Below are 27,382 nucleotides of genomic sequence, written 5' to 3'. Positions count from 1 at the left end.
GAGGAGCCAAAACACGTATCTAGCAGGAATATCATAGTATTCCCCATAAGCGGTAAGAAGAAGTAAGGACAACTCTGGAACGCTGATAAACTATCGGACACCTATTCAAACTCATAAGACGCATTCACCGAATTTCCTAGAAGTGAACTTGGGGGAATGTACCAATTTGGGTGTAAAAATGAAATTGGCTAAAATGTGGCAGCTGACAATAAATAAAATCAAACCGTACCATAGGGAACCAGTAAGATACTTCATTGCATTAAGTATAAAAGTAACATACACGGTAACAAAAAACAGAAAACATGATCAATAACAAAAACATGCTCTATTCGAACAGCGTAGACTCCTATAAAGCGAGATACAAAGAGTTGCAGAAACCCCCAAGATCTATGAGCTCACATTAAGGTGACTTACCGTGCTCCACAGTCAAGCAAGTCAGTGGGTTACAATAAGCGTAAAAAAGCACAGTCATACTAAGAATCATAGACAATAAAATTATAGGTGAAGAAAAATTTTGACTGTCGGAAATAAAACACTCAAACACATAAAACCTTAATTAATACATAGGTACAAAAATATAGGCGAAGAAAAGCAACACCTAGAAGCCCAAGAAAACACCAAAATAACAATACAAATTTACTAATATAAGTCCCAGAAATGACATATAATGTCTAGCCACTAACGTGCCAAATTCATCATGATTCATTGTAGGTAAATGAAATCGGTAATATTGCTATGTCAGAGACGCCCAAGCGAAATACATAACGTAATGAGTAGCTAACAAACTACGTAGCTTGTCACAGAACCGACCATATCACTGTGAAATTTCTGTAACGCCTAGTACCTGGAATTATGCATCGTCAAAGAAATGACGAATGCCTAAACAGAGACAGCGAGCTAGATATTCGCAACCAAAACCATTAAAACCACCGTAGCCAATTAAAGTTCAAATCGATCTCTTAGGACTCGAACCCCTGCCGGGACCAGCCACACAGATCATGACAGCAGCGCCTTAGACCGCTCAGCTAATCCCGCGCGGCATGGAAGTACATGTACATATATCTTACACGGTTATGATTAAATTACTTTTGACCAAAACTTGGCCACTCCCAGTGCATTTTCTGTTGGTTGTTGAAGATCATTTTCTGTACAGGAGACTGGGCAAAATCGGACCGAAGCATCTTCCGAACTGTCTGCTCTTCTCCACAGTCACACCGAATATCATTAGGATCAGTGTATCCCCACCCTGCCAAGTTCGATCTTCCAACTCTGGATCTCAGTGTATTCAGGGACTTCCAAGTTGTCCTTTCCCCGTCATGGTCTGAAGGTAAAGCTTCAACAACTCTTTTGCTACCAGGGGGAAGGTAGGTCGTATACCTCCATAGTTGTAACCTAGCTTTTTCAGCAGCTTTGATGTCCTAAAGAAACTCTTCCTTGACTTCAGTCGTTGCAGAGGCGATTCTTGCCCATGCAGAGAATGGGTAGTTTTCGGTTCCACTGCCTGCCTTTCTTTCCTTGTCCGCAGCAATCTCTCTTCGAACTAGTGGTGGTGCTATTTCTGCGTAGTGGGAAAGCCATTTGAGTGGAGTGGATTTCAAGCAACCTGTTATAGTCCTGCAGGTTTCGTTGAGAGTAGCATCCAACTGTTTGGCATAAATTGAATCATACCAAACTGGACAGGCATACTCTGCTGTAGAATAGCACAGACCCATTGTCATTGACTACCCCTCTGTGAGCTGTCCACTTTCCGCAGGACATTGTTCCTGGTGGAAATTTCGGCTTCAATTTCATTTACTGCCTTTTGAAATTGAGAGATTTTTCAAGTGTCACTCCTAGTTATTTTGGAGTCTCGTAGTGTTCTAGTTCGACTCCCAAACATACTACTTTGTACTTGCAAGTGGCGTCCTTGTTTCTCAAACGAAAATCATACACATGGGTCTTTGAAGGGTTTAGTTTAAGCTTGTATGTAAACCACTTACTCAAAACAGTCTTGCTGGACTAACAATAGGAACACCCACTGACAACGACTATCATGGGAAGGACAAGCTGGTGTGCACTTTGTTGGCCAATAAATGCAAATGCAATGCAGTAACCTATTTAACCTCAGCTGAACACAAGATCAACACAGGAAATCCAATATTTCTAACCGAACCCAAATGTATTGGTCCAATTATGTAATAAAAGCAACACAAAAGTGCTCCACCATTACTGAAATCGAGCCATGAAAAGTAAACAATCACCAAACTATGGCAACACCTACGGTTAATACCGAAAACGGTAAATGAGGACCAATAACAACTAACATTAATTCCTCAGCTGTCACCCAATCCCATTTAACAGAAGCTAAGACAACCGTATTAACACGTAACACATCTGAATAGAATCATAAAGGAGAAAAATGACAAGCTTTGTACGGCGGATCTCCGGATTGTGAAATGTATACTTTTGATATTTTCAATGTTATTGCAAGTTCTCTTGCAAAACCATGATGTTAAATAGTTTCATGACTAAGATATATGTACATATGTTTTATTCTGTTGTGCTGGATATATACAGAGATTAGTTCTAAGGCTACTACTTTCATTTTGTAGCTTTGCTTTTATGAGTGAGTGTGAATTCCTTAGGGACTAAACTGCTGAGGTCATCAGTCCATAGACTTAACCACTACCTAAACTAACTTGAACAAGTTTACGCTAAGGACAACATGCACACCCATGCCCGGGGGAGGACTCGAACCTCCGGCGGGAGAGGCCCCGCAATTCGTGACATGGTAAGTGCTTTTATGATTACCCGTCACTTTCTGTAAAGTTTGATTTGTACATCCCGATATACACTACATGTGTACTCTTTTACTGTACAGGGACCTGAAGATGGCATTGTGGAATGCCGTAACTGGTAGTAAAATAATAAATACATAAATAACATCTCAATTACACGACTGTTGGCGAATTTCATTGATAATTACTTGACCAGCTGATATTCCCTGTCTATGATGGTTCAAAAGAGATTACCATTTCCAATCACTTATCACTTCAGTTGAATCGGACGACCCAGTGTGTTCCATGCAAACGTGGTCTACGCCATTATGAAGTAAACATCAGATGGCACAATGCCATGTTGACAATTTGAAGAAATGGCTTCGTGGAGACAACACCACACTGAAACCTACCACTAGCTTTTACCAACTGAAATACGGACTCATGCCACCACGCCACTGTTTTCCAATCGTCTAGGATTCAACCCACATGGTTACGAGCCCAGGAGAGGCGCTGCATGCGATGTCTCTTTGTCTGCTGCCATAGGCCATTAACAACAAATTTCGCCGCACAATCTGTAACGAGGCGTTTGTCGTACGTCCCACTTTGGTTCCTGCGGTTACTTCACGCTGTTTTCTTTGTATCTTAGCACTGACTACTCTACGCAAACGCCTCTGTTCTTGGTTAAGTGAAGGCCGTCGGCCACTACATTCCAGTGGTGAGAGGTAATGCCTGACGTTTGTTACTCTTTACACATTCTTGACGTTATGGCTCTCGGAATACTGAATTCTCTAACAATTTCCTAAATGTAATGTTACATGCATCTAGCTGCCACTGCCATTCCGCACCCAAAGTCTGTTAATTCTAGTCGTACGGCCGTCACCACGTCGAACCTATTCACATGAATCACCTGAGTACAAATGAAAGCTCCCCCAAAGCACTACGCTTTCATACCATGTGTACGCGATACAAGCGCCATGTGTATATGTCACCTCACTGTAATACTGAAAATGTACTGTGGCGTGCCTTGCACAGCCTGTGTCTTGCATTCGTACACGGAAGGGTACGAATGTACAGTTGCAAAAGTACTGTGGTGTGGGTCCCGTCCCAGAGAGGACAGTTGTGCATAGCGGCCTTCTGTCGCTCTTCCACTATATTCAGTGAGATCACACACGAAGTGCTTATCGGTCAGCGGGCCCGATTGGCCCTTCTAACCGCATCAGTCAGGAACCACGCGATCGCTACGGTTGTAGGTTCGAATCCTGGCTCTGAAATGGATGTATGTGATGTGCTTAAGTTGGTTAGGTATAAGTAGTTCTAAGGTCTAGGGGACTGATGACCTCCGAAGTTTAGTCCTATAGCGCCCAGAGCCATTTGAAACATTTTTTTGCTTATGGATCAACTCTTCGCCAGCACACTTATCCGCACTTCTGTGTATCACTGTTAACGTACAACCAAATAACTAATACCACAGAGCCAGGACCGAATAGAACCCAATGCAAGCTTGAAGGTGTATGCGCGTTATTGCTGTCAACGGCTAGCAAGCGCCAGGAGTGAATCGAGCAAGTTGGTTCAAAAAATGGTTGAAATGGCTTTGAGCACTATGGGACTTAACAGCTTAGGTCATCAGTCCCCTAGACATAGAACTACCTAAAGCTAACCAAAAAAAGGACACCACGCCCGAGGCAGGATTCGAACCCGCGACCGCAGCAGCAGCTCGGCTCCGGACTGAAGCGCCTAGAGCCGCTCGGCCACAACAGTGGGCAAAAAGTAAGTTTCCAAACACGGCACATCGTGTATTGACGACATTTTCACAGCTGTGCAAATACTTTCAGTTGATTTTAGGTACAAAGAGAACTGGGTGGCGCGCCGAGGGAGGGGGACGAGGGTTAGGAAAGCAAAGGGAAGGAGGGGGCGTTACGAAAGCAAACGAAACGCAATTATTCGGTAAAGAGCCACCGGAGAAGACAGGTCCCTCGTACCAAAATTGATTATTTCCATTTCGTTTGAATTCTTACTCTAGTTTGCCCTATAAGGGAAACCATTGACCTCCAATGCTCGGGACGGCACGAAACCATGCTGAGACTAACACTCGATTATAAAAATAACAGTGACCTGTGTCATTTCCATGCAAAATTTGGCACTTGCCTGATAGCGCCACCAGGCGGTAGTAATACACTCCTCGAAATTGAAATAAGATCATCGTGAATTCATTGTCCAGGAAGGGGAAACTTTATTGACACATTCCTAGGGTCAGATACATCACATGATCACACTGACAGCACCACAGGCACATAGACACAAGCAACAGAGCATGCACAATGTCGGCACTAGTACAGTGTATATCCACCTTTCGGAGCAATGCAGGCTGCTATTCTCCCATGGAGACGATCGTAGAGATGCAGGATGTAGTACTGTGGAACGGCTTGCCATGCCATTTCCACCTGGCGCCTCAGTTGGACCAGCGTTCGTGCTGGACGTGCACACCGCGTGAGACGACGCTTCATCCAATCCCAAACATGCTCAATGGGGGACAGATCCGGAGATCTTGCTGGCCAGGGTAGTTGACTTACACCTTCTAGAGCACGTTGGGTGGCACGGGATACATGCGGACGTGCATTGTCCTGTTGGAACAGCAAGTTCCCTTGCCGGTCTAGGAATGGTAGAACGATGGGTTCGATGACGGTTTGGATGTACCGTGCACTATTCAGTGTCCCCTCGACGAACACCAGAGGTGTACGGCCAGTGTAGAAGATCGCTCCCCACACCATGATGCCGGGTGTTGGCCCTGTGTGCCTCGGTCGCATGCAGTCCTGATTGTGGCGTTCACCTGCACGGCGCCAAAGACGCATACGACCATCATTGGCACCAAGGCACAAGCGACTCTCATCGCTGAAGACGACACGTCCCCATTCGTCCCTCCGTTCACGCCTGTCGCGACACCACTGGAGGTGGGCTGCACGATGTTGGGGCGTGAGCGGAAGACGGCTTAACGGTGTGCGGGACCGTAGCCCAGCTTCATGGAGACGGTTGCGAATGGTCCTCGCCGATACCCCAGGAGCAACAGTGTACCTAATTTGCTGGGAAGTGGCGGTGCGGTCCCCTACGGCACTACGTAGGATCCAACGGTCTTGGCGTGCATCCGTGCGTCGCTGCGGTCCGGTCCCAGGTCGAAGGGCACGTGCACCTTCCGCCGACCACTGGCGACAACATCGATGTACTGTGGAGACCTCACGCCCCACGTGTTGAGCAATTCGGCAGTACGTCCTCCTGGCCTCCCGCATGCCCACTATACACCCTCGCTCAAAGTCCGTCAACTGCACGTACGGTTCACGTCCACGCTGTCGCGGCATGCTACCAGTGTTAAAGACTGCGATGGAGCTCCGTATGCCACGGCAAACTGGCTGACACTGACGGCGGCGGTGCACAAATGCTACGCAGCTAGCGCCATTCGACGGCCAACACCGCGGTTCCTGGTGTGTCCGCTGTGCCGTGCGTGTGATCATTGCGTGTACAGCCCTCTCGCAGTGTCCGGAGCAAGTATGGTGGGTCTGACACACCGGTGTCAATGTGTTCTTTTTTCCATATCCAGGAGTGTAGATAGAACAGGAGGCACAAGAGTTTGTGAAAGCAGCGAACTTTTTTACGACAAAGCAGGTTGTGGAGCAATGAAATGTTTGCAACAGTGATCAGATTCACTTCCAGAATGAATTGTCTTCATTCTGAACATTCTCTCGCAGAGGAGGGAAAACTGCCGCTAGTATGTTGGAGTTTGTAAATAGCTCTACCCATAGCTACACAATTGATATGGCTTTATCAATGACAGGCACACCAGTAAAAAAGTTGTACGTACGTTTTCAAGAGGCACAAGGCACTTTCAGACCCAATATTTCAAAGAGACGTGAAACAACCAACCCACAAAACATTCATGTGGAAGCAAGCCAAAGTGTAAAACTGACCAAAGTTCACGTGACACATTTTCTAACTGTAGTGTTTGGCGAACAAGCAATAAGTGGAAAGATCCTGTTGCTGCGTGATTCCTGATCAGATCATACAGTTTGCACTCTTCTAGACGCAAATTTTCCCCAACAAAGATGTGCTATGATATTTCCATTAAAAACAACGAATTATTACCAACCCTTTAATGTTTACTTCTCTTGGCACTCTGACCTCTGTTTGAGAAGGATTGTTCCTTTTCGTAAGAGTGCAATGTACGAAAACCACAAGTGAAGGTACATGATTTTTATTCTAAATCAGATTTCACTCTGTAATTTACAGTCAGATTTCTGGACCACAGTACACCCGTAGGTAGCAATATGCTTGGTGGGTTATGACAGTGACATACCCACATCATGAGTTGAAAATGTAATCAGCGTGGCTTTTGATATTGTACTGCTTGAAGGCGAAAGTGATTTTCAATGACAAAACGTGGCTTTAGTAACACGTACTTATTGTTCTCTTCCACTTTGTTTTAACCACTTCTTCAAAATCCCGCATCTGCGCTATGTGGAGTAATACAAGCATTAAAACGTGTGTACGATATATATATTCTGCGCTATTATAATTACTTCAAACAGAGGGTTTTTGGTGCTGTTTGTTGAGAGCGTAATTATACGCTGATGACACTCAACCGTTTATAATTTCCCTCCTATAGTAATGAATCTTGTTTCTTTGTTTCTCTCTGTGAAACTATCATTTGTTGTTGAACGCGATGTTTTGCATGGAAATGACCCGAACCACACTTTTTTTTATAATTGTTATTCTAAACATGATTCTGAGAGTTTGAGGCCAAATTTGTCCGTTCTCAGCATCCTCATTTCATTTAAAATTTCAACGTAATGTCAATGTTGACGATATCTTTTTCTTTTAAAAAAAAGCCACTTACGGTACTCCCTATTGACAACATTATTCTCACTTTACAATTCCGCCTCAGCTTTCCATAACCACTACTCAGATGTGTCTCCCATTTAATTTTCGGCAATAGTAGTTGTACTTTAATGGTACTGCACAGCAGTATGAGTGGATGTGACGATGAAGGCACACTGAATGTATCTCGTGTATGTGTTAAAATGTAGATGTCGTGTGACTAGGGCCTCCCGTCAGGTAGACCGTTCGCCGGGTGCTAATCTTTCGATTTGATGCCATTTCGGAGACTTGCACGTCGATGGGGATGATATGATGATGATTAGGACAACACAACACGCAGTCCCTGAGCGGAGAAAATCTCCGACGCAGCAGCTAATCGAACCCGGGCCTTTAGGATTGCCATTCTGTCGCACCGACCCCTCAGCTACCGGGATCGGACGTGTATGAGGTCATTGAATGCAATAGAGAAACGACACACGCGCGCTTCGCTGAGCTAATCTCGCGGAGAAGGAAGATCACACTATTTCGCCTATGCCCCAAGGTTTGTGCATTAATCTCTGTTTCGAGTTACACGTCTGCGTATTCCGTATTAAATGATTGTTCTCTAAATTTTTTAGAAATGTGTGGTAAGTTTTTATGGGACCAAACTGCTGACGTCATCGGTCTCTAGGCTTTCAAACTACTTAATCTAACTTAACCTAACTTACACTAAGGACAACACACACACCCATGCCGTTATCAACCTCACCTCAGAGAATTCATTTTCATATAGTAAGTTATGTGTTTACGACGCCGGCCGCGGTGGCCGTGCGGTCCTAGACGCTCCAGTCCGGAGACCCGCTGCTGCTACGGTCGCAGGTTCGAATCCTGCCTCGGGCATGGGTGTGTGTGTTGTCCCTAGGTTAGTTAGATTTAAGTACTTCTAAGTTCTAGGGGACTGATGACCACAGCAGTTGAGTCCCATAGTGCTCAGAGCCATTTGAACCATTTTTTTGTGTGTACCAAGTTTGGTTTAAATTCATTCAGGGGCCTAGGAGTATATGATGAACAAATGCATATGTTTGGAGAATGAAAACATGGTCCAAATAGGCCGTAATCTGTGTATTATCAGTACAAATTGCCAGTTTAAACCACGAGTATGCTACATTATTAAATGGCTAACATATACATTGGATTCTCTGCTATTTTAAACCATACGACTCCAGAGATGATGTTAAATGTCCCTGCAGCATTCAGCTGCGTGTCTTCATATTAGATCCCGGAAAAAATTCTGGCTCGCTGTAGAGATAATTCTCACTATCTGGTTGACACAAGGAACACCTGAAATATGAAACAAATGGCAGTCCTAATTTTCAAAAGAGTTCCAAGCCAACTAAACACAGGAAATGGATACCAACCTTTCTCATCCACGCCTCCACCCCTGGTGATAATGAAGAATCTAACTACCATAATATTTTTATACAAATAATAAGCCATCTGCCAAACAAATTTGGGTGAAACAGCTCCATATGTTCCTCAGTTAACCTTCGGTGTCTCCAGCTTTCTATTCCCACGCATATGAGATATAGGGATTCTTAACCCCAGGGTGTCCCTTTCCAACAGTAAACAAGAGGTAAACACCCTAGTCTATTAAAGGTTTGAAATTACTGATTGAATATAGTCAGGTTATTAGCGCGAGGTTTTAACCTGTTTTGTCACTCACACCCGTTTTGAGAGTTAGATGGTTCTTATCCCATAATGCTTCTAAAAAAAAAAAAAACAACTAAACTCAGTCTGCACAGGTCGTGGAAGGCCCAGCGGTACCGACCGACCGCTGTGTCATACTTAGCCCACAGACATCCCTGGATGCAGATATGGAGGGACATGTGGTCAGCACACCACCCTCCCGGGCCGTATGTCAGTTTACGAGACGGAAGCCGCTGCTTCTCAATCAAACAGCTCCTCAGTTTGCCTCAGAAAGGCTGAGTGCATTCCGCTTGCAACAGCGCTCGGCAGACCGAATGGTCACTCATCCAAGTGCTAACCCATCCAGATAGCGCTTAACGTCGGTGATCTGACGGGAACCGTTTTTACCACTGCAGTAAGGCCATTGGCGCACAGAGCTTCTACAATGCGAGTAATCTGTGTACCACGTATGTTTGAAATCGACCCAATAAAGTAAGAGGTGGTGTTGAACATACATACCCACATTTATGCAAGAAATAGAGAAAAACTGAAACATATTCGTATCGGAGCACAAAAGATGCGAATGTGTTGCTTCAGCCACAATTATTTGTGAAAAATTTTAAAGGTGCCGAGGAAGGTAGAATGAGGCAGCTGGTATCCACTTTCAATAAACAAGGAGATATTCGCATTTTCTGTGCTCCGACAAGAGTATTCTTCTTCTTGTTCCTTTCTTTTTGCTGCTGCAGCAGGGCAGGTAAACTCATGCGAAAAGAAGTGTTGTTGTTGTTGTGGTCTTCAGTCCTGAGACTGGTTTGATGCAGCTCTCCATGCTACTCTATCCTGCGCAAGCTTCTTCACCTTCCAGTACCTACTGCAACTTACATCCTTCTGAATCTGCTTAGTGTATTCATCTCTTGGTCTCCCTCTACGATTTTTGCCCTCCACGCTGTCCTCCAATATTAAATTGTTGATCACTTGATGCCTCAGAACATGTCGTACCAACCGATCCCTTCTTCTAGTCAAGTTGTGCCACAAACCTTTCTGCTCCCGAATCCTATCCAATACCTCCTCATTAGTTATGTGATCTACCCATTTAATCTTCAGCATTCTTCTGTAGCACCACATTTCAAAAGATTCTATTCTCTGCTTGTCCATACTATTTATCTTCCATGTTTCACTTCCATGCATGGCTACACTCCATACTTTCAGAAATGACTTCCTGACACTTGAATCTATACTCGATGTTAACAAAATTCTCTTCTTTAGAAACGCTTTCCTTGCCATTGCCAGTCTGTATTTTATAGCCTCTCTACTTCGACCATCATCAGTTACTTTGCTCCCCAAGTAGCAAAACTCCTTTACTACACTAAGTGTGTCATTTCCTAATCTAATTCCCTCAGCATCAGCCGACTTAATTCGGCTACATTCCATTATCCTCGTTTTTCTTTGGTTGATGTTCATCTTATATTCTCCTCTCAAGACACTAGCCATTCCGCTCAACTGTTCTTCCAAGTCCTTTGCTGTCTCTGACAAAAAGTTTTTATTTCTTCTCCATGGATTTTAATACCTACTCCAAATGTTCTTTTGTTTCCTTCACTGCTTTCTCAATATACAGATTGAATAATATCGGGGAGAGGGTTCAACCCAGTCTCACTCCCCTCCCAACCACTGCTGCCCTTTCGTGTCCCTCGATTCTTATAACTGTCATCTGGTTTCAGGTAAACTTATGCGAAAAGAAGTATAATCGTCAGTAAAACTTAACAAGGGAAGGCCACGACGTTCGCAACATAGATTTACTGCAGACTTTGTACACCTCTAGAAGACCATTAAAACAACGCAATATGCAAGTACTAAGGCGCACGACAATGAAAATTCCGAGAAAATGGCAAGGGAAGTTTTACGCGGCATTATGTAGCTGATGCATCCGTGCGCAGGTGCTGCACGTTAGACTTCATACTGGTCAAGTGGTTGGCGTTCGAGCTACATAAAACGAACATGTGTGAGGCGACGATTCGACTTCCCCATTATTGTGGTACAAGTGTAAATTCCATGGTACTAAAAAAATTTGCACCTACACTATTTTGTCATGCCACATTATCAACGTCTTCTAAACATTCATGGTGGTGTCTGTTTGTTCTATATCGGGTCTCCCTACCACTTTCGCGGAACGATGCTCTGAGCGTGTTTTTTAGGGAATTAACTAGTTTGAACCTGGGACCTGTTTCTGGTAAGGAGACGCCAGATCACACATGACATGTAGAATTCAGAAAATGTCAGTGAGACTAGCGATGATATAACCAAATACTAAATGATCTCAGCGTCAGCTCCACTGCACTCCCTGTAAAAGAATCTTAATACTAACTAAATTTAGTTGAAGGGCTTCAAAACTTTCCTATTTTTAGTTAGCTGGTAAACTAACGTCGAAAAAGCAGTTACGTTCGCCATTGGAAATTTTATTCTACTCACAAAACATCGTTTATAAATTGCACTATTGATAAAAGGAAATGTTTTAATACAGGATGGTAAAAACCAACTGCGTTCAACAAAAATGTGAACGAATATTCCCTGAATTGGTTTCCAAGTTCTACAATGGATCGGAGGATGACCTATGCCATATCACATCAATAACTATATAACAGAAAAATCATCGCGTTTCAGATCTTTACTTCAAGTGGCAAATGTGAACACCATGAGCTTTAATTGACGATCGACACTAGTATTACGCAAAAAGGAGGTGTAACAGATGAGACTTCTGTAGTTCTGAGTGAAGCCTTAAGCGCTCAAAAATGAGGCATCGCGCGCGTCCATTACCTTATCGGTGTTTAGGCAGCGTCAGGGCAACGGCGGGCAGCACAGCTCCGCTCACCTCACCATCTCGGAAGCAACTCTCTCCTAACTTCTCCTTACTACAATTTACCGAAGTTAGTTTAAAAAACTATCTGGGTGTGTTTTCATCTGACGAATCTGGGTCTCAATGTTAACCTTAAGCTCCGCCTACAAAAATTCTGTCTATCCAATGAGAAACGTTATACTTTTCGTGGTGGGGCAATGTTTTTAAAGTTTGCAGCGTAACAGAGACGCGAAAAAGTCTCACGCTAAAACCTGCAGCTCGTGTGGTCCTTTTAGCGTTGTCGTAAGATCTATACTGTTCTTCTGGAGGGCTCTATCTTTTAACATGGGCTGGGGGTTGGTCCTAGTGTAACAGACATGCGAAAAGGCTCACGCTAAAACTTGTGGGAGGTAGTGGGCTTTTTGTGTTATCGTAATATCTATACTGTTTTTCTGGAGGGCTCTAGCTTTTAACATGGGCTGGCGACTGGTCTTTGACGTAACAGAGACGCGAAAAAGACTCACGCTAAAACGTGCATGGTCGTAACGTCGAGGTGTAAGGTAGTTTCAGGTATCTTATCAGATTGTGAGTATAAGGCTCTTCGCAAATCATTACAGGCATACATTTTCAGGAAAATTCTATGTTTTCTTCATCTACTTGTGATAATTACAAATATGTTTCTCTTGATAATTAAATTTAATTAAAAGTAATAAATAGTCAAATAACATGACTTTCACAAAACCTTGATGCACATGCCCGTGGCCTTTATTATTATACCTCTCAAATATCATATGAATTAATTAATGTGACTACTGATGGAAAAATCTAGATTGAAAATCATGTTTGGGCAGGGGTCGAGCCGTCGGCTCAGAGATGTTCGTTTTACGAAGCTGGAACGCTAACCACACCTCCAAATGAATTCTCACAGCCAGCACCTACGCACAGATACACCGTCTATGTAATAGATGCGTAAAATTTCTCTTACGATTTTCTCGGAACTGCCAGAGTAGTGCACCTTACTACTTCCACATTATGTTGTTTTAATGGCTTACTAAAGGTGTACAACGTTTGAAGTAAATCTGCGGTCTTAATGTTGTGGATTCCATTTGTCAGACAGTTTACTTTGTGAAACTGTAACAACGTAAAACTGATTTTGCACCTCAGACCGAATTTTACGTGCATAATAATTCTGCATGTGCTTCAGTACTTCAACGTGGGGTTCCCAGATAATGACCGATACATTTTACAGCATATTTCTCCATGCTACCTCGCTTTATAACTTACATTTCCGCCACACCAGATTTTAAATGCGTACTTTGCAAGAGGGATAACTTTTAGCTTTGTATCTCCGAAAATAAGAAAGATATGAAAAATATTACCAAAGTTATTCGAGATCAGGATCTTGAAAAAAACATGGTAAGAATTCCATTTGCTGCGAATAACTGTCTCCGAATCTGTGCATGGGTTTTGGCACCCAAGAAACAAGTTTTTGGTTGTTTCTTGATAACAAACGAAGATTTCTGAATACAGGAAGAAGTCTTTTCAAGATAACTGCGAGGAGATTATAATTATAAAATAAGCAATATTCTGCCATTATTTATTATTTACATGGGTTATTCGGAAATTAAGGAACGATCGGTCACGAGGTGGTAACCACAGTGAAAATCCGATGACGTTTTGCACAGATGTTTTTGGCTGGGACTCTAGTATGCCCTCGATCGCTTTACGTCGTTCTCTTTAGTTCTGAGCACACAGGGGGCACATATAGATACCTACAACAATATTGCCTCACACCAAGTACGAGGGCCTGATGAGAAATTTTGCCTGAAGCTATGCATAACTATCGTACTCCACACAGGACAGTGGAAACAACTACGCACGTCACGTGTACTGCATGCACAGTACAAATGTGCTCAGTGACACGTCATCTGATGTAATACAGAGGAAGTAAAGAAGGATGAAAGTATTAACACTATCTCACTTTCATTCCTTTTTCTTGCCGTAAGGTCTACCAATGGCCCCTCACCCACGAGCTACCCCAAACACTTAATCTTACCTTTTTGTCACCATCAGAAGCCGACGTATGAGCGTCAGAAAATTCCGATTTTGTACGCTGAGTTTTGGAATATATTGGGTACCCATGCAGTCGCATGCATACCGATTAGTCTGCAACGAACTTCAGTAGGCGAGGTGCCCCATTAACCAAAATTACTCATAAAATGTCCCTGAACCACCTCCGCAGGCTGGGGTGGTGACCGTGCAGCTGTGACTCACCATGGCGAGGTCCCGCAGCGGGAGACCGTTGCGCAGCGTGCAGAAGCCGGAGAAGGCGGCGGCGTCGGCGGCCGCACAGTGCAGCGCCGGCTGCTGCAGCAGGCCGCACGGCGCCGCCCCCACCGCCCCAACCGCCGGCGGCGGCCCCGCGTCGATCGTCGACACGTGCTGCCGCCGCCGCGACGCCTCCTCCGCCCGTGCGTCGCACTCGGCTGTCGGCAAAGACACACCTGTTGTCAGGGCTCGCTCCGCGGTGGCGTCCATTTGGGGCAAGAGGGCAATCAGTCAGCTTAACAACAATCAAGGAGGTTCGGAAGACTTGAAACTTGCAGGGACATTAGAACTATCTGCCGAATGTGGATTCGAATCCGGGAACTTGCTTTTAATACCAACACGAATTCTTTACAGACGAATGGAAAACTGATGGAAGCCGATCAGTTTGGATTCCGTACAAATGTTGGAACACGTGAGGGAATACTGACCCTACACAGAAGAAAAATGAAGGAAAGGCAAACCTACGTTTCTAGCATTTGTAGACGTAGAGTAAGCTTTTGACAATGTTAAATGGAATACACTCTTTCAAATTCTGAAGGTGGCAGGGGTAAAATACAGGGAGCGAAAGTCTATTTACAAATTGTGCAGAAAGCAGATGGCAGTTATAAGAGTCGAGGGGTATGAAAGGAAGGCAGTGGTTGGGAAGGGAGTGATACAGGGTTGTAGCCTATCCCCGATGTTATTCAATCTGTATATTGAGCAAGCAATAAAGGAAAAAAAAGAAAATTTCGGAGTAGGTATTAAAATCCATGGAGAAGAAATAAAAACTTTGAGGTTTGGCGATGACATTGTAATTTGTTCTTGTTGTTTGTATTTGTATGTCTTCTAGCCGATTTTTAAATTAAGGTTGTTTTGCCCTTAAGGCGTAAGATTTTTTGGGCCTTCAGCCTAATTTAAAGAACTGTTTTTAGTAAGGCCTTGCGCCTTTGTAAAAATTTAATTTTGTGGAGTCTTAAGTGATGGACCTTCAGCCGATTTTGAATTAAAGTTGTTTTGCTCTTAAGGTGTCAGATTGTTTGGGCCCTCAGCCTAATTAAAGATATGTATCAAGGTAAGGCCTTTGACCTTTTAAAAACTTATTTTGGTTTGAGTCTTAAGTGATGGGTCTTCATCCGATTTTTAAATTAAAGTTGTTTAGCTCTTAAGGTGGCTGATTGCTTGGGCCTTCAGCCTAATTAAAGAACTCTTTTAAGATAAGGCCTTTTGCCTTTAAAAAAATTCTGATTTCGGTTTGAGTCTTAAGTTATTGGCATTCAGCAGATTTTATATTAAAGTGGTCTTGCCCTTAAGGCATGAAATTGTATGGCGTATTCATCTGGTTTTCTTGGCTCTTATAAAGTTTGGTCAAATAAGTAAAGTTGCTTGTTCGAGTGTAACTGACAGCCGTTTATTTTGGCCCCTTTCCACAATTTAAATAACCTGTCCTGCCCCGTGTGTTTAGCAGGAATTCTCAAAATGATTTAATTTTTCACTTAGTACTGTAGAAACAAATCGAAAAGATATTTAAATATTTAATATAGCACTAGGCAGTTTAGCTAATGGAAATCTCTAGAAAGGTCCGCAATAGACGTTAGACAAGGATGGCTAGAAGGAACGTAATTGTGAAGAAAATATGTATTACAGAACTAATGCATCAATTGACGGTAGAAAGGAGGAATACACAAATGTTAGCAAAAATAAAAGTGCTGTCTTATAAGTCACTTAGGTATGAAGTAGATATAAAGTGGAAGAACTTTCTGGAAATGTTTGCTGGGAGCACAGCATTATGTAGAAGTAAATCACGCGCTGTTGCAAAACAATAATAGAAGAGAATCTAAGCATTCGAGATGTGGTTCTGTGAAAGGCTGTTGAAAACTAAATTGACTGATAAGATAAGAGCTGACGATGTTTTTCTCAAAAGCGGCTTGGATATAAATACTTGGAAAATGCTGACAAGAAGGTTGGACACGTGTTACAATATCAGGGCATTATTTCCACTGTGTAGGGGAGAACACAGGTTGGAATGTATCCTACAAATAATTGAGTACAGTGATTGCAAGTGCTAGTCTGAGATAAAGCGGTACATATGAGAGCAGAATTCATGTAGGACCGCATCAAATTAGTCAAGAGACTGATAATCTCCACCTCCCCACGAAAAGCCATTTGTAATATGCACACAACCAAATACATAATTCCATTAAGTATCAATTATTTAGAGGTGAAGTAACCTTGCGTACGCCACATGACCTGAAATTTCTCTGATGCTTTAAGAAGTTTATTCGGTTATTCGTTTCAGAGCAAAGATGTGTTTGTAACTTTATACGTGTGTAACTCTCTTTTATTCGCCGTTTTATATTGCAGTCTAATTCTACGTAAATTTATAAACTACTATCAACAAGATAGATATTACTGAGAAAGCTGAATATAATTATAGTGGAAGCATCATATGGAATACAGTGTGTGTCCAGGGCTCCCGGAATAAAAGCAACGACACTTTTATTACGTGAAAGAGTAGATACACATAGACTGTGTTGAAGAATGATAGAAAAAATGAGAAGACAGGTATCAAACAGATTACATGAGGTCAGAGAACGAAATGGGAACCACTTAAGCTAGAGCTACCCTGCGAACCTGTGATCGTAATTTCATATTAATAAGAACTCAGATTAAGAAAAGGAGAAGAAAAAGATACCCAACTTTATGGAGACCTACAATAACTGATATACCACAACCATCAAGATGTTCAAAGCAGAAACAAATATTGAAATTGTAGTACATAAAATATTTGGTGACTCCTCAAGCGATATTTGTACAGGAGTAAGTTAGAATAAAAAGTGTTCAAACTTTTGACGACGGGTTTTGTAAGCATGAGACCTACAATAACTTATATACCACAACCATCAAGATGTTCAAAGCAGAAACAAATATTGAAATTGTAGTACATAAAATATTTGGGGACGCCTCAAGCGATATTTGTACAGGAGTAAGTTTGAATAAAAAGTGTTCAAACTTTTGACGACAGGTTTTGTAAGCATGAGACCTACAATAACTGATATACCACAACCATTAAGATGTTCAAAGCAGAAACAAATATTGAAATTGTAGTACATAAAATATTTGGGGACGCCTCAAGCGATATTTGTACAGGAGTAAGTTTGAATAAAAAGTGTTCAAACTTTTGACGACGGGTTTTGTAAGCATGATAAAGTTATATAAATACCACGCACAGCAGGACTGAATTAATTTAATGCCAGAATGCAGAGTAGTTAACCATAACCTAGACAAATATAAGAGATTTAAAGAATTATGAGTGGCGAAAGGTTACGAACGTCAAGGAGGGCTGGATCGAAAACTAGTGCCAATGAATAAATAAATATGTAGTCAGTAGCAGTATTTATAGCGCTTTATTAGAAGACCATCAACGTTTTGAGGACAACGGTCATATAATAATGAGCAAAGACGAAAAATCTACGACTGAAGAACATCTACCTTCTCTCATATTACATAATGCACAGAAGAACCACATGTAATACCAACCCACAACTGAATTCACAAACGTGAAAGTACAGCCGCAGAAAATATATTACTAACATCTTCATCAAGAGGGATTTTCATATGGCCCTCAAACAACTGAAAAATCAGGTGTAGATATAATTACAGGAATGAAATTACAATCATTGCACAATGAGGCGAAAAACATTCGTACACAGAACAGTAAACAGCGTCCAAATACCTAAAAAACTACCAAAGAACATTGGGTAGATTATATTAATACTAAACGCTAGAAAGAGAGGTGTAAAGAGATGCAAAGACTACAGAACGCTTAAACTGATAAGCATAGTTTCTAAGACATTTACGAGAATAGTGTATAATGGTCACTCAAAAGAAAACGCAACAAAAGAAAAAAGCAAGTAAACTGTTTTGTATTCAAAATTAATCGCCACAACTGCTATTACATTAACGCCCCTCCCCCCATGTGAGGCTAGAGAGTCATGGAAAAACGTTAGAGATTACCTACAGAGCAATGATTTTATTCAGGCCGCCCACAACATTTGTCAACCGCTAACATTTTTCCATGATGGGACTGACTGTTTGTCTCACAGTGCGATAAATTTATTAATAGCTATGGCATCCGCCTTTTAAACAATAAATGGTTTACTTACTTTTTTCCAAGTGTCTAAATTTCATTGCACTGTCTCTTGTATAACAAATACCAAAAAGCAGAAGAAAGTAGCAGAGTGAGACCAATATTTTCTAATTCAGTCTGCAGAAACAGGAAATGCGGTTCACAACCTCAAAAGGAAGGTAGACTACTCGGACAGGAAAATCATTTACAACTGTAAAACAGCAAAAAAGCCTTAGTGAGAGAAAGAGATCAAGAAGTAAAAAAAAAGGTCCCAATTTATCACCACTGACGATTTATTTCTTTTTTTGTTTTTGCTGCGTCAATATTCTGATTGGCTTGATGCGGCCCCCAATAATTTTCTCTCCTGTTGAAGTGGGACTTTCAGTTGCAATAACAAGAAATAGTTATCTCAACCTGAAGAACAAATTATCCATGCAATTCTTCCTTTAATTACTTTTATTTTCTCAATGAAATGTAACTAAAGTAAATAATCTGAAATACTGTGTAGATGCACTCAACTTGAGCGTGAGGACGCTAGAGAAAGCCGTTCTGTGGCGGATTAAGAACGAGTTACGCGTAGCCTTTGCGTAACATTGGTAGACATCTCAGTTTACCTCTTCTTGTTGTGGTTATTGAGTCCAGGCAGACTTCACAGACTGTCTATTGTGAGTTGTTAGTTAGCTGGGCGGTAAAAAGAGGGGGGGAAATGTTGCCTCGTATTACGTGTAATCGCATTTATGCGTTCTGTTCTGAAGTCATTGTTAAAAGTGTGTACCTCCATCAAGTGGAACAATAAGTAATTACAGAACAGAAAAATGCGTATCACAAATTACTTCGAGTTGTTTCCAGAAAGATCCTTACAGAAGAAGAATTCTGCAACAAAGGAATCAAGTCCAAATAACTGCACGGCGACGGAAATTCTACACAGATTCCGACGAACAGTTCATTAGTTATTGCCTTTTAAACCATATAAGCGATAAAGGGTGCTGTCATAACTGATTAGCAAAACTTATAACAACTGAGAACAGTTCTGAATAAAAAAATACTCTTTAGGAAGCCGGTTTAATCCTGCACACAGTTTTAATCTGCCACAAAGTTTTGTAGAACTGTATCCACAGATATCACCATATCCAATACAACAACTTTTAATTGTAGATGTTTACCATTATCTATATAAATGAATAGAATTTCATTTTAATAATTGATTACATTTTTGTATTCGATCCTGCTACACTACACCAACCTTTTCACCTCAGAGTAACACACACACCAGCATCTCAGATTTTTTGTTAGTATATTGCCAACCTCTGTCTTATCTACAGTTTTTTTTCTCTGTACAGGTCCCTAATGTCTGATGTCTTAATTCATGGAGTATAATAATGATCCTACTTTTACTAATTAATTTCCACGTAATTTTTTCCTCGCCGGTGCTATGGGAACAGAGTATCTCATCATTTCGTCTCATTTTCATCTTTTTGTTGCCCCACATCTCAATAAAGTTCTCGTTCTGTCTTGTTTTCCCATACCCATGCCTTACTTCCGTAGTGTGATGTATTCCAGATGTTAATTCTCACATATCTATCTAATATACTTAAGTCTTGTATTTGATACAAGTACACCTCTTTTGGCACAGCCTGCTCTACTTTCCTGTGGTGCTTCATATCATATGTCGTTCTTGCTTCGCCTGGCATGTGTTATTTTGCTTCGAAGATTGCAAAACAATCTTACTGGTAAGCTTGTCACTGGTCAAATTTCTGTTACTATTTATTACTTTCATCTTACTTTGATTTACTCGAAGTCTATATTCAACGCTCAGTAGGCTGTTCATTCTATTCAATAGTTCCTGTAAGTTTTCCTTATTTTCACTAAGGATAGCAATGTTAACAGGGTTTCTTATCATTACTATCCTTTAACTCGGAATGTATGAATTTCAGTACGTTCAATGGATCTTTCTTTTGCTTTCTTCATCGTGTTTCTTCAATATGCAGAATGAACGATAGAGAAGGAAGGATAAATCTCTGAAGTGCAGCCTTTCGAGTGCGACTACTTCTCTCTTTCTCTTCCAGTCTTACTGTTCCTCCTTGGTTCCCGTGCATTTGTTGTGTGTGTATTACACATCTCTCTCTACAGTGTATACCCATGTTTCTATACATTTCTCATATCTTCATATCTTGCACTTTTGTGTTTCGTTGACAACATATTCTAATTATAAAAATCCAATGGAAGTGAATTTTTAAACTTGTACTTCCATTACCAATTTGCCTTACTCAGCCCTTTTCCTTTGGTAGACAAAAACTGAGAATCAATTAACAGCCGATGAATATTTTACTTGCTTCTTCTGTACGTAATTTTTGTTAGCGAGTTGGAGACATGAACCGTGGAGATAACAATGCAATACTTTCGAATTTTTAGGTCTGAATCCTCCACATTAATTTGAATACTCTTACTATGGCCTCATCCTCAACGACTTCAGAAATTTGTAAGAATTGTTGACGTGTCTGATCTCCCGTCTTCCCAGGCTCCTCTCAGACTCCGACTCTAATTTGGAATTCCACATGTCCCTCAAATCTACAGACATTTCTCCTTCTGCCTCGTTACAGCAACAGTTACCTTGCCACTCAGAGGCCATCAATGTACTCCACCTGTCTTCCTCCTGTGCTTAATAGCGGAATGTCTTGCGTATCTCAATGCTGATGCATTTCGTTTCCTTGTTATTTTGACTTGCCATATGTATCATCTTTCCTTCCGACAATAGCGTCTTTTTCGATTTCACCACAGTTTCCCTGTGGTTCCCGTGTACTACCTACGGATTTATTTCCTACCTAGTTTCCATTCCTGAATCCCTATCTTTTAATGAGCACGTATGTATGCCCTTAGTTTGTAAACAATGTAAGTATACCCTCTGTTTCATGTACTTTCTTAGCAGTTATCTTTTTATATGGGATATTTGTGTGTTCAAAATCTGGGTTTACCCTTTTTACATATGTCCATTCAAACGTGAATGAACTAGATACTGCGTACTCACTATCACAGTATATACAGCCTCTGAGATCTTCGAATGCACAGCATCATTCCACCACATTTCGTTTTATATCAGTATCTTGTAGGCTAATAGGACCCTACGATTTTCTCAAGCTCCTAGCTATTCTTCATCACTACAACTGCCCATGCATTAGAAATCAGTTTCCAATTTTTCGTACCTCTGTTTCACAGTGATATAGTCCACATGGTACCTTCCTGTGCCCCCTGTCCTTTTACAAGATTATCCATTCCTCTTACAATGTTGAATAGTGTTTTTGTAAAAACTGTAGTCCGATAACAGGTGGAAATATTGATGATTTATGTGGATATTAATATGCGAATAGTCGCTGTCCTCAATTTTTGATACCAGTTCTTTGTTTTGTCCATGATTATGTATAATATACAATGACCACATGAACAAAAACTCTGTCATATATGGTAGTAGCTTATTTACTTTTTAAATACGCGGTAAATACTTCACTTTGTTTATCTTCAGTGTATTGTTTATCCATATTTCACGTATATTTATAGTGTATAAATCATAATGCAGCTAACAATATTCATTTAAATCAATAATCTATGCTTGTAAATATATGTTCTGTAATACAAAGCACCTAACGCCAAAGTTAATGATGTGGTAAAGTTTAATATCTATCAGATTAATATTGTTTGAACTTCAGTGTTTAGGTATTGTGCATAAATACATAACCAAATGCAGCTAATTACCATGCAGGTGTGTACATAAATTTTCAAATATACGTTATCGGGACAGATCAGTCATGGATACTAAGAGAAATGCAGTGTTAAGTACCCATACTGTAAAACCCTTTTCTTTTCTAAAGTATATGATCTGAGATGAGACTACAGTGGTTTGAAAACTAGCTAAAGGTAAAGAGAATAAATGGTATCAAACATTTAACAAAGAGACTGCTTGCCTATTTGAACCCAAATAATCAATAGCAATTTATCATCCATGAAGGATATACTGCACTGTAGAAAGATTTCAATATAATAACGAAATATTTCATGGAATGGTTTGTTTGGAGAGTGGTAATAAAAAGATTAGAAACCTACACATCACTGAGGAAGAATAAGCAGTAGATAGATGCAGAATACACTTATTTCAGTGCACTGTCCTTGACGTATTTTCATCCCTCATCCATTCTGTGTGATATCTCCCATTGCAACTGAACTCTAAGATCTATCATTTAAGTTATAAGTGTTGAGTCTCTGCCGCATGTCTTGATTTCTCTTCATGTCGCTTTTTGGAACCCCTGCAAATGGTCAAACGAATCGAATTTCATACGGTGGAACTCTAGCTTAGTCTTTACTATTGTGGATCCACGCTTAAAGCCTAAATAACCACCGAATAGGAGGGGAAATGAAAGATTATCTGAGCATCTTCTATAAAGTGAAAGGAGAGCCAAAAGCACGCAAGGCTCAATACTTGTGGTTACTCGAGTTAAGGTGGCGACATTTGTTTAGGTTGGAGTCAGGTTGAAAGAAACTACAGCCAAACAGGACATAAGAAATTTAACACTTTCCAGAAAGATCAAACCAATTTGTTTCATCAAAACATCTGAGAGTGGAAAAACTAGATAGACAGGATTTTTAAGCATCTAGACGATGTGGATAATCCTGAAGTGACATATTCTGTGCCTCACTGAAAAACATATAACCAAAGGGATGGAGAATTTCTGTATCAAGTGTTATAGATTGGCATAATACTTGTGCAGAGTTAACTTGGAAAAACGAGGAGTTCCAACGTATGTGAAAATAGGACATAAAGTCAAAAATATTGCCAAATGTGTTTTGTGTTGATCACAACCTAGAAGCATATGCTTGTGATCAGATACTGAAGAACACTTCGCTATTTCTGAGAATTCTAAATGCATAATTGAGCTACCTGTCAGACAAGAAGAAACAATAGTTTGTGTATTTTTCAATGTAGCTTTCCTGGAACACAAAAGCAGCAAAAATTAACTACAGTCTTTACTTGGACGTTTCAGTCTAGTTTCAGTAGTTTCTTTTCCAACTCATGAGCAGCAAGATAATAGGACATCCACTGATAACATTTTTATACACAGCGCCTAGGCTGAAGCAATTAATGTGTAGCCAATTGTTGATGGACTATCTGATCCTGATGCACAATTAATGCAATAAACAATATGGCCTTACACTCATCATAGTGTTGATAAAGCAGTGACCCTTATTAATAAGAATAGAATCAAATGTATTAAGAATAAGTTAAAAGATGTGCTATTCGATCAGATACACATCGAGATGCCAGTGTAAAAGCAATTTTTTTGCATAGTAAATTTGTATCAGTACTTGAAGTCTGCTTTCGAGAAAGATGAGGATTCACTAAAAAGACAAGTGGCATGGGTAACTAAGGCAATTAAAATCTTACATAACAGGAAGAGGGAAATTTATATAAGGCAAGTAAGGCAAGATACGACATTTCATGCACACTACAAAAAAATACTGTAGTAGTTTAAGGAAATACATTAAAATCTTCACAATTATGCCCAAGCGAACATAGAGAAAAATGTAGAAGATAGATTAAAACTATATAGTATATTGTCAAATGGGAGACAGGACAGGCTGTCAGTGTACAAGATACCATAAATTTTAAACTGAAGAGACAATGTTGATACTGATAATTCAGAGTATTCCAAGTACTTTTAACAATCACCTTGTAAATGTAACAGCAAAAATAGGATTAAATGGTTCAGTTAAAGAAGCAAAAAAATATATTAAAAACTTATTTCCATGAAACTTTAAGAAAGTGGAAATAGTTCCAACATCCTTCAAAGAAATTATTAGTATTCTAAAAGTTCTAAATAACAGTAGAAAATATGGTGTTGTTGGAATTTCAGATAGAATTCAGAAGAGGGTTTCAACTTAATAAGTAGGGCCCTTACAGATATATTTCATGCATCGCTGGCAAAGAAATTTCTCCAAACAGATTAAAATAAGGACTTGTTCAGTCTCAGAATAAAAAGAGATGACATGGCAGACTGAATGAGTTATCTTCCTGCTTCCTTATTTATACCTTATTTAAAAAATTTCGAGAAATAATGTACTCAAGATTAGTCACAAACTTAACCAGAAACAATGTACATAGCATATTACATTTTGGATTTGAAACAACGTTGCTCGATCAAGAATGCTACTTTTTCATTCATTTACACAATAGTACAAGCCTTAAATGACAAACTGTCACCAGCTGGTATTTTTGGTGACCTTTTCAAGATGTTTGATTTTTTAGATCATGTTACCCTCTTAAGAAACTCTGGTTTTATGGAACTGATGGGTTTATGCACAATTGTTTTAAGTTATACTTAAAAAAGGTGCAAAAGTTGTGCTGAGTATGTAAGAATTATAAGAATCTGCGCTCAATTTTGGGTCGATACAATTCACTACATTTAAATGACATTCTACTAAATACTGAACAAGTAGCATTGATAATTTTCGCAGATGGTCCTAGTGTTATAGTAAATCCCATCAGAGAGAAACCAATGGGAGATATTGTAAATAATATTTTCAAGAGAAATATCAAGTGGTCCTTAGAAGATGGACTCTCCCTATTTTTTTTAAACATTCAATTCTGTGCAACAAATGGTCATGCCTATAACTGCTGTAACATTTGAGTTGAAGTCAGTAAATGGGGTAGAATGTTCCAAAGTTTTAGGCGTACATATAGATGAAAACTTGAATTAGAAGATATATATTACTGCTCTTCTCAAGCAACTAGGTTTGGCTACTTTGGTTATTTGATTAATTGCTAATCTTGGAAAAAAGCGAATTAACCTCATATTATTGAGCTCCTCAAACAATTAATTTCGGCTACTTTTGCTCTTCATACAGTTGCTAATCTTGGAAACAAACGAATTAACCTCCTATCATATTTTCTGTATTTCCACTCCATAATGTGCTATTCAATACATTTCTGGAGTGATCTATCACTTAGAAACATAGTAGTGGTTAACATAACGTGGACACTAAGAGTTATAAGTGCTGTTCACCCACAGAAGTTATGTTTTGCGAGTTAAACATATTACTGTGCCGTCAAAATACATATATTCGCTAAAAAGTTTCGTCATAAATAATACATCACGAACGGTGTTGCCCATATCTACAGCGATAGAAGGAAAAAGACTTTCATTACCCATTACTAAAGCTATCATTGTCTCAGAAATACGTGCAGTATACAGCAACAAAAATTTCTGATCATTTGCCCTTACCATAAGATATTTGCAGGTCGCAACGCTAGTTTTAAAACTTAACCGTTTTGTGCTCTCAACTGGACTCTGGGGTGTTAGAGTACCTACGTCCAATTTCCTTTCCTTCCAGAAATTCTAACACATATTGGCAGAGAACTTTCAAATCTTCCTAGGAGGCTGAAGAATACTTGTTTTCTGATGAGAGAGAGGCAGATATGATTGCATTACCACCTAATGTCGAGGAACTGACAGATGAGGAGAGTTGAGACGATGATGGAACAGGGCGTCCTATAGTGCAGGATATACCAGGGACAATAGAAATCAACTTTACAGAGAACACCTCAGGTCGTATTTCAGGGTCTTCATCTAATTCCAAAGAAAATGAAGTCTAGTCAGAACCGCAGAATAGTTCTTCCAAAAATAAAAAGAGAGAAACGGCTGCAATAGCGTCTAAGACAAATTCTAGTTACAGTAACGGCAATGTAGATAGTCTCGAATAAACTAACCGTGAGTATATTGTGGACTCTCTGCAGGATTGTACACCACTGGACGTTTTTGAGGAGTCGCTTACTTCTGAGTTGCTTCATAGCAGTATGGAAGAAAAAAAAAAGTATGCAAAACAGTGGAAAACATACCACAGTATTCTGCCTCTGCAAAGGAACTGAAAGTTTTTATTAGTATCTTAACTTTATCTGGAGACCACACATTGCGCAAATAGAGATGTTATTGGTCCGAAGATGTTTTCTGAAGGTGCCCCTTTTAAAAAGTGTCATACCAGTAAAAGCAATGCTTCATTTTATAGATAATAATGAAGCGATTGCTAACAAAAGTGGTTCAAATGGCTCTGAGCACTATGGGACTTAACATCTGAGGTCATCAGTCCCCTAGAACTTAGAACTGCTTAAACCTAACTAACCTAAGGATATCACACACATTCATGCCCGAGGCAGGATTCGAACCTGCGACCGTAGCGGTCACGTTGTTCGAGACTGAAGCACCTAGAACTGCTCGGTCACAACGGCCAGCGGTAGCAAAAGTGATCGGTTTCCAGTTCAGAAATTTAATTGTCACTATGAATAAACGTCGCCCCATGAACCATGGACCTTGCCGTTGGTGGGGAAGCTTGCGTGCCTCAGCGATACAGATAGCCGTACCGTAGGTGTAACCACAACGGAGGGGTATCTGTTGAGAGGCCAGACAAACGTGTGGTTCCTGAAGAAGGGCAGCAACCGTTTCAGTAGTTGCAGGGGCAACAGTCTGGATGATTGACTGATCTGGCCTTGTAACAATAACCAAAACGGCCTTGCTGTGCTGGCACTGCGAACGGCTGAAAGCATGGGGAAACTACGGCCGTAATTTTTCCCGAGGGCATGCAGCTTTACGGCATGATCAAATGATGATAGCGTCCTCTTGGGTAAAATATTCCGCCGGTAAAATAGTCCCCCATTCGGATCTCCGGGCGGGGACTACTCAAGAGGATGTCGTTATGAGGAGCGTGGAATGTCAGATCCCTTAATCGGGCAGGTAGGTTAGAAAATTTAAAAAGGGAAATGGATAGGTTAAAGTTAGATATAGTGGGAATTAG

At 40.6% G+C, this 27,382-nt stretch overlaps 1 protein-coding gene across 1 annotated transcript in view; it reads right to left on the bottom strand.

Moving 5' to 3' along the window:
* The window catches only part of LOC126267514 (hemicentin-2-like), a 794,065-nt gene that overhangs the window by 76,914 nt on the left and 689,769 nt on the right, over window positions 1-27,382 (bottom strand). Inside the window, exon 13 of the mRNA XM_049972813.1 lies at window positions 14,392-14,603. Coding sequence (XP_049828770.1) covers window positions 14,392-14,603 — 212 coding nt within the window. The remainder of the gene's footprint in view (window positions 1-14,391; window positions 14,604-27,382) is intronic.

This window comes from Schistocerca gregaria, chromosome 4, assembly GCF_023897955.1.
Source record: "Schistocerca gregaria isolate iqSchGreg1 chromosome 4, iqSchGreg1.2, whole genome shotgun sequence".
In the NCBI taxonomy this organism is placed as follows: domain Eukaryota; kingdom Metazoa; phylum Arthropoda; class Insecta; order Orthoptera; family Acrididae; genus Schistocerca; species Schistocerca gregaria.
Note: the sequence above shows the minus strand (reverse complement) of the source record. Positions and strands in the feature narration are given on the sequence as shown.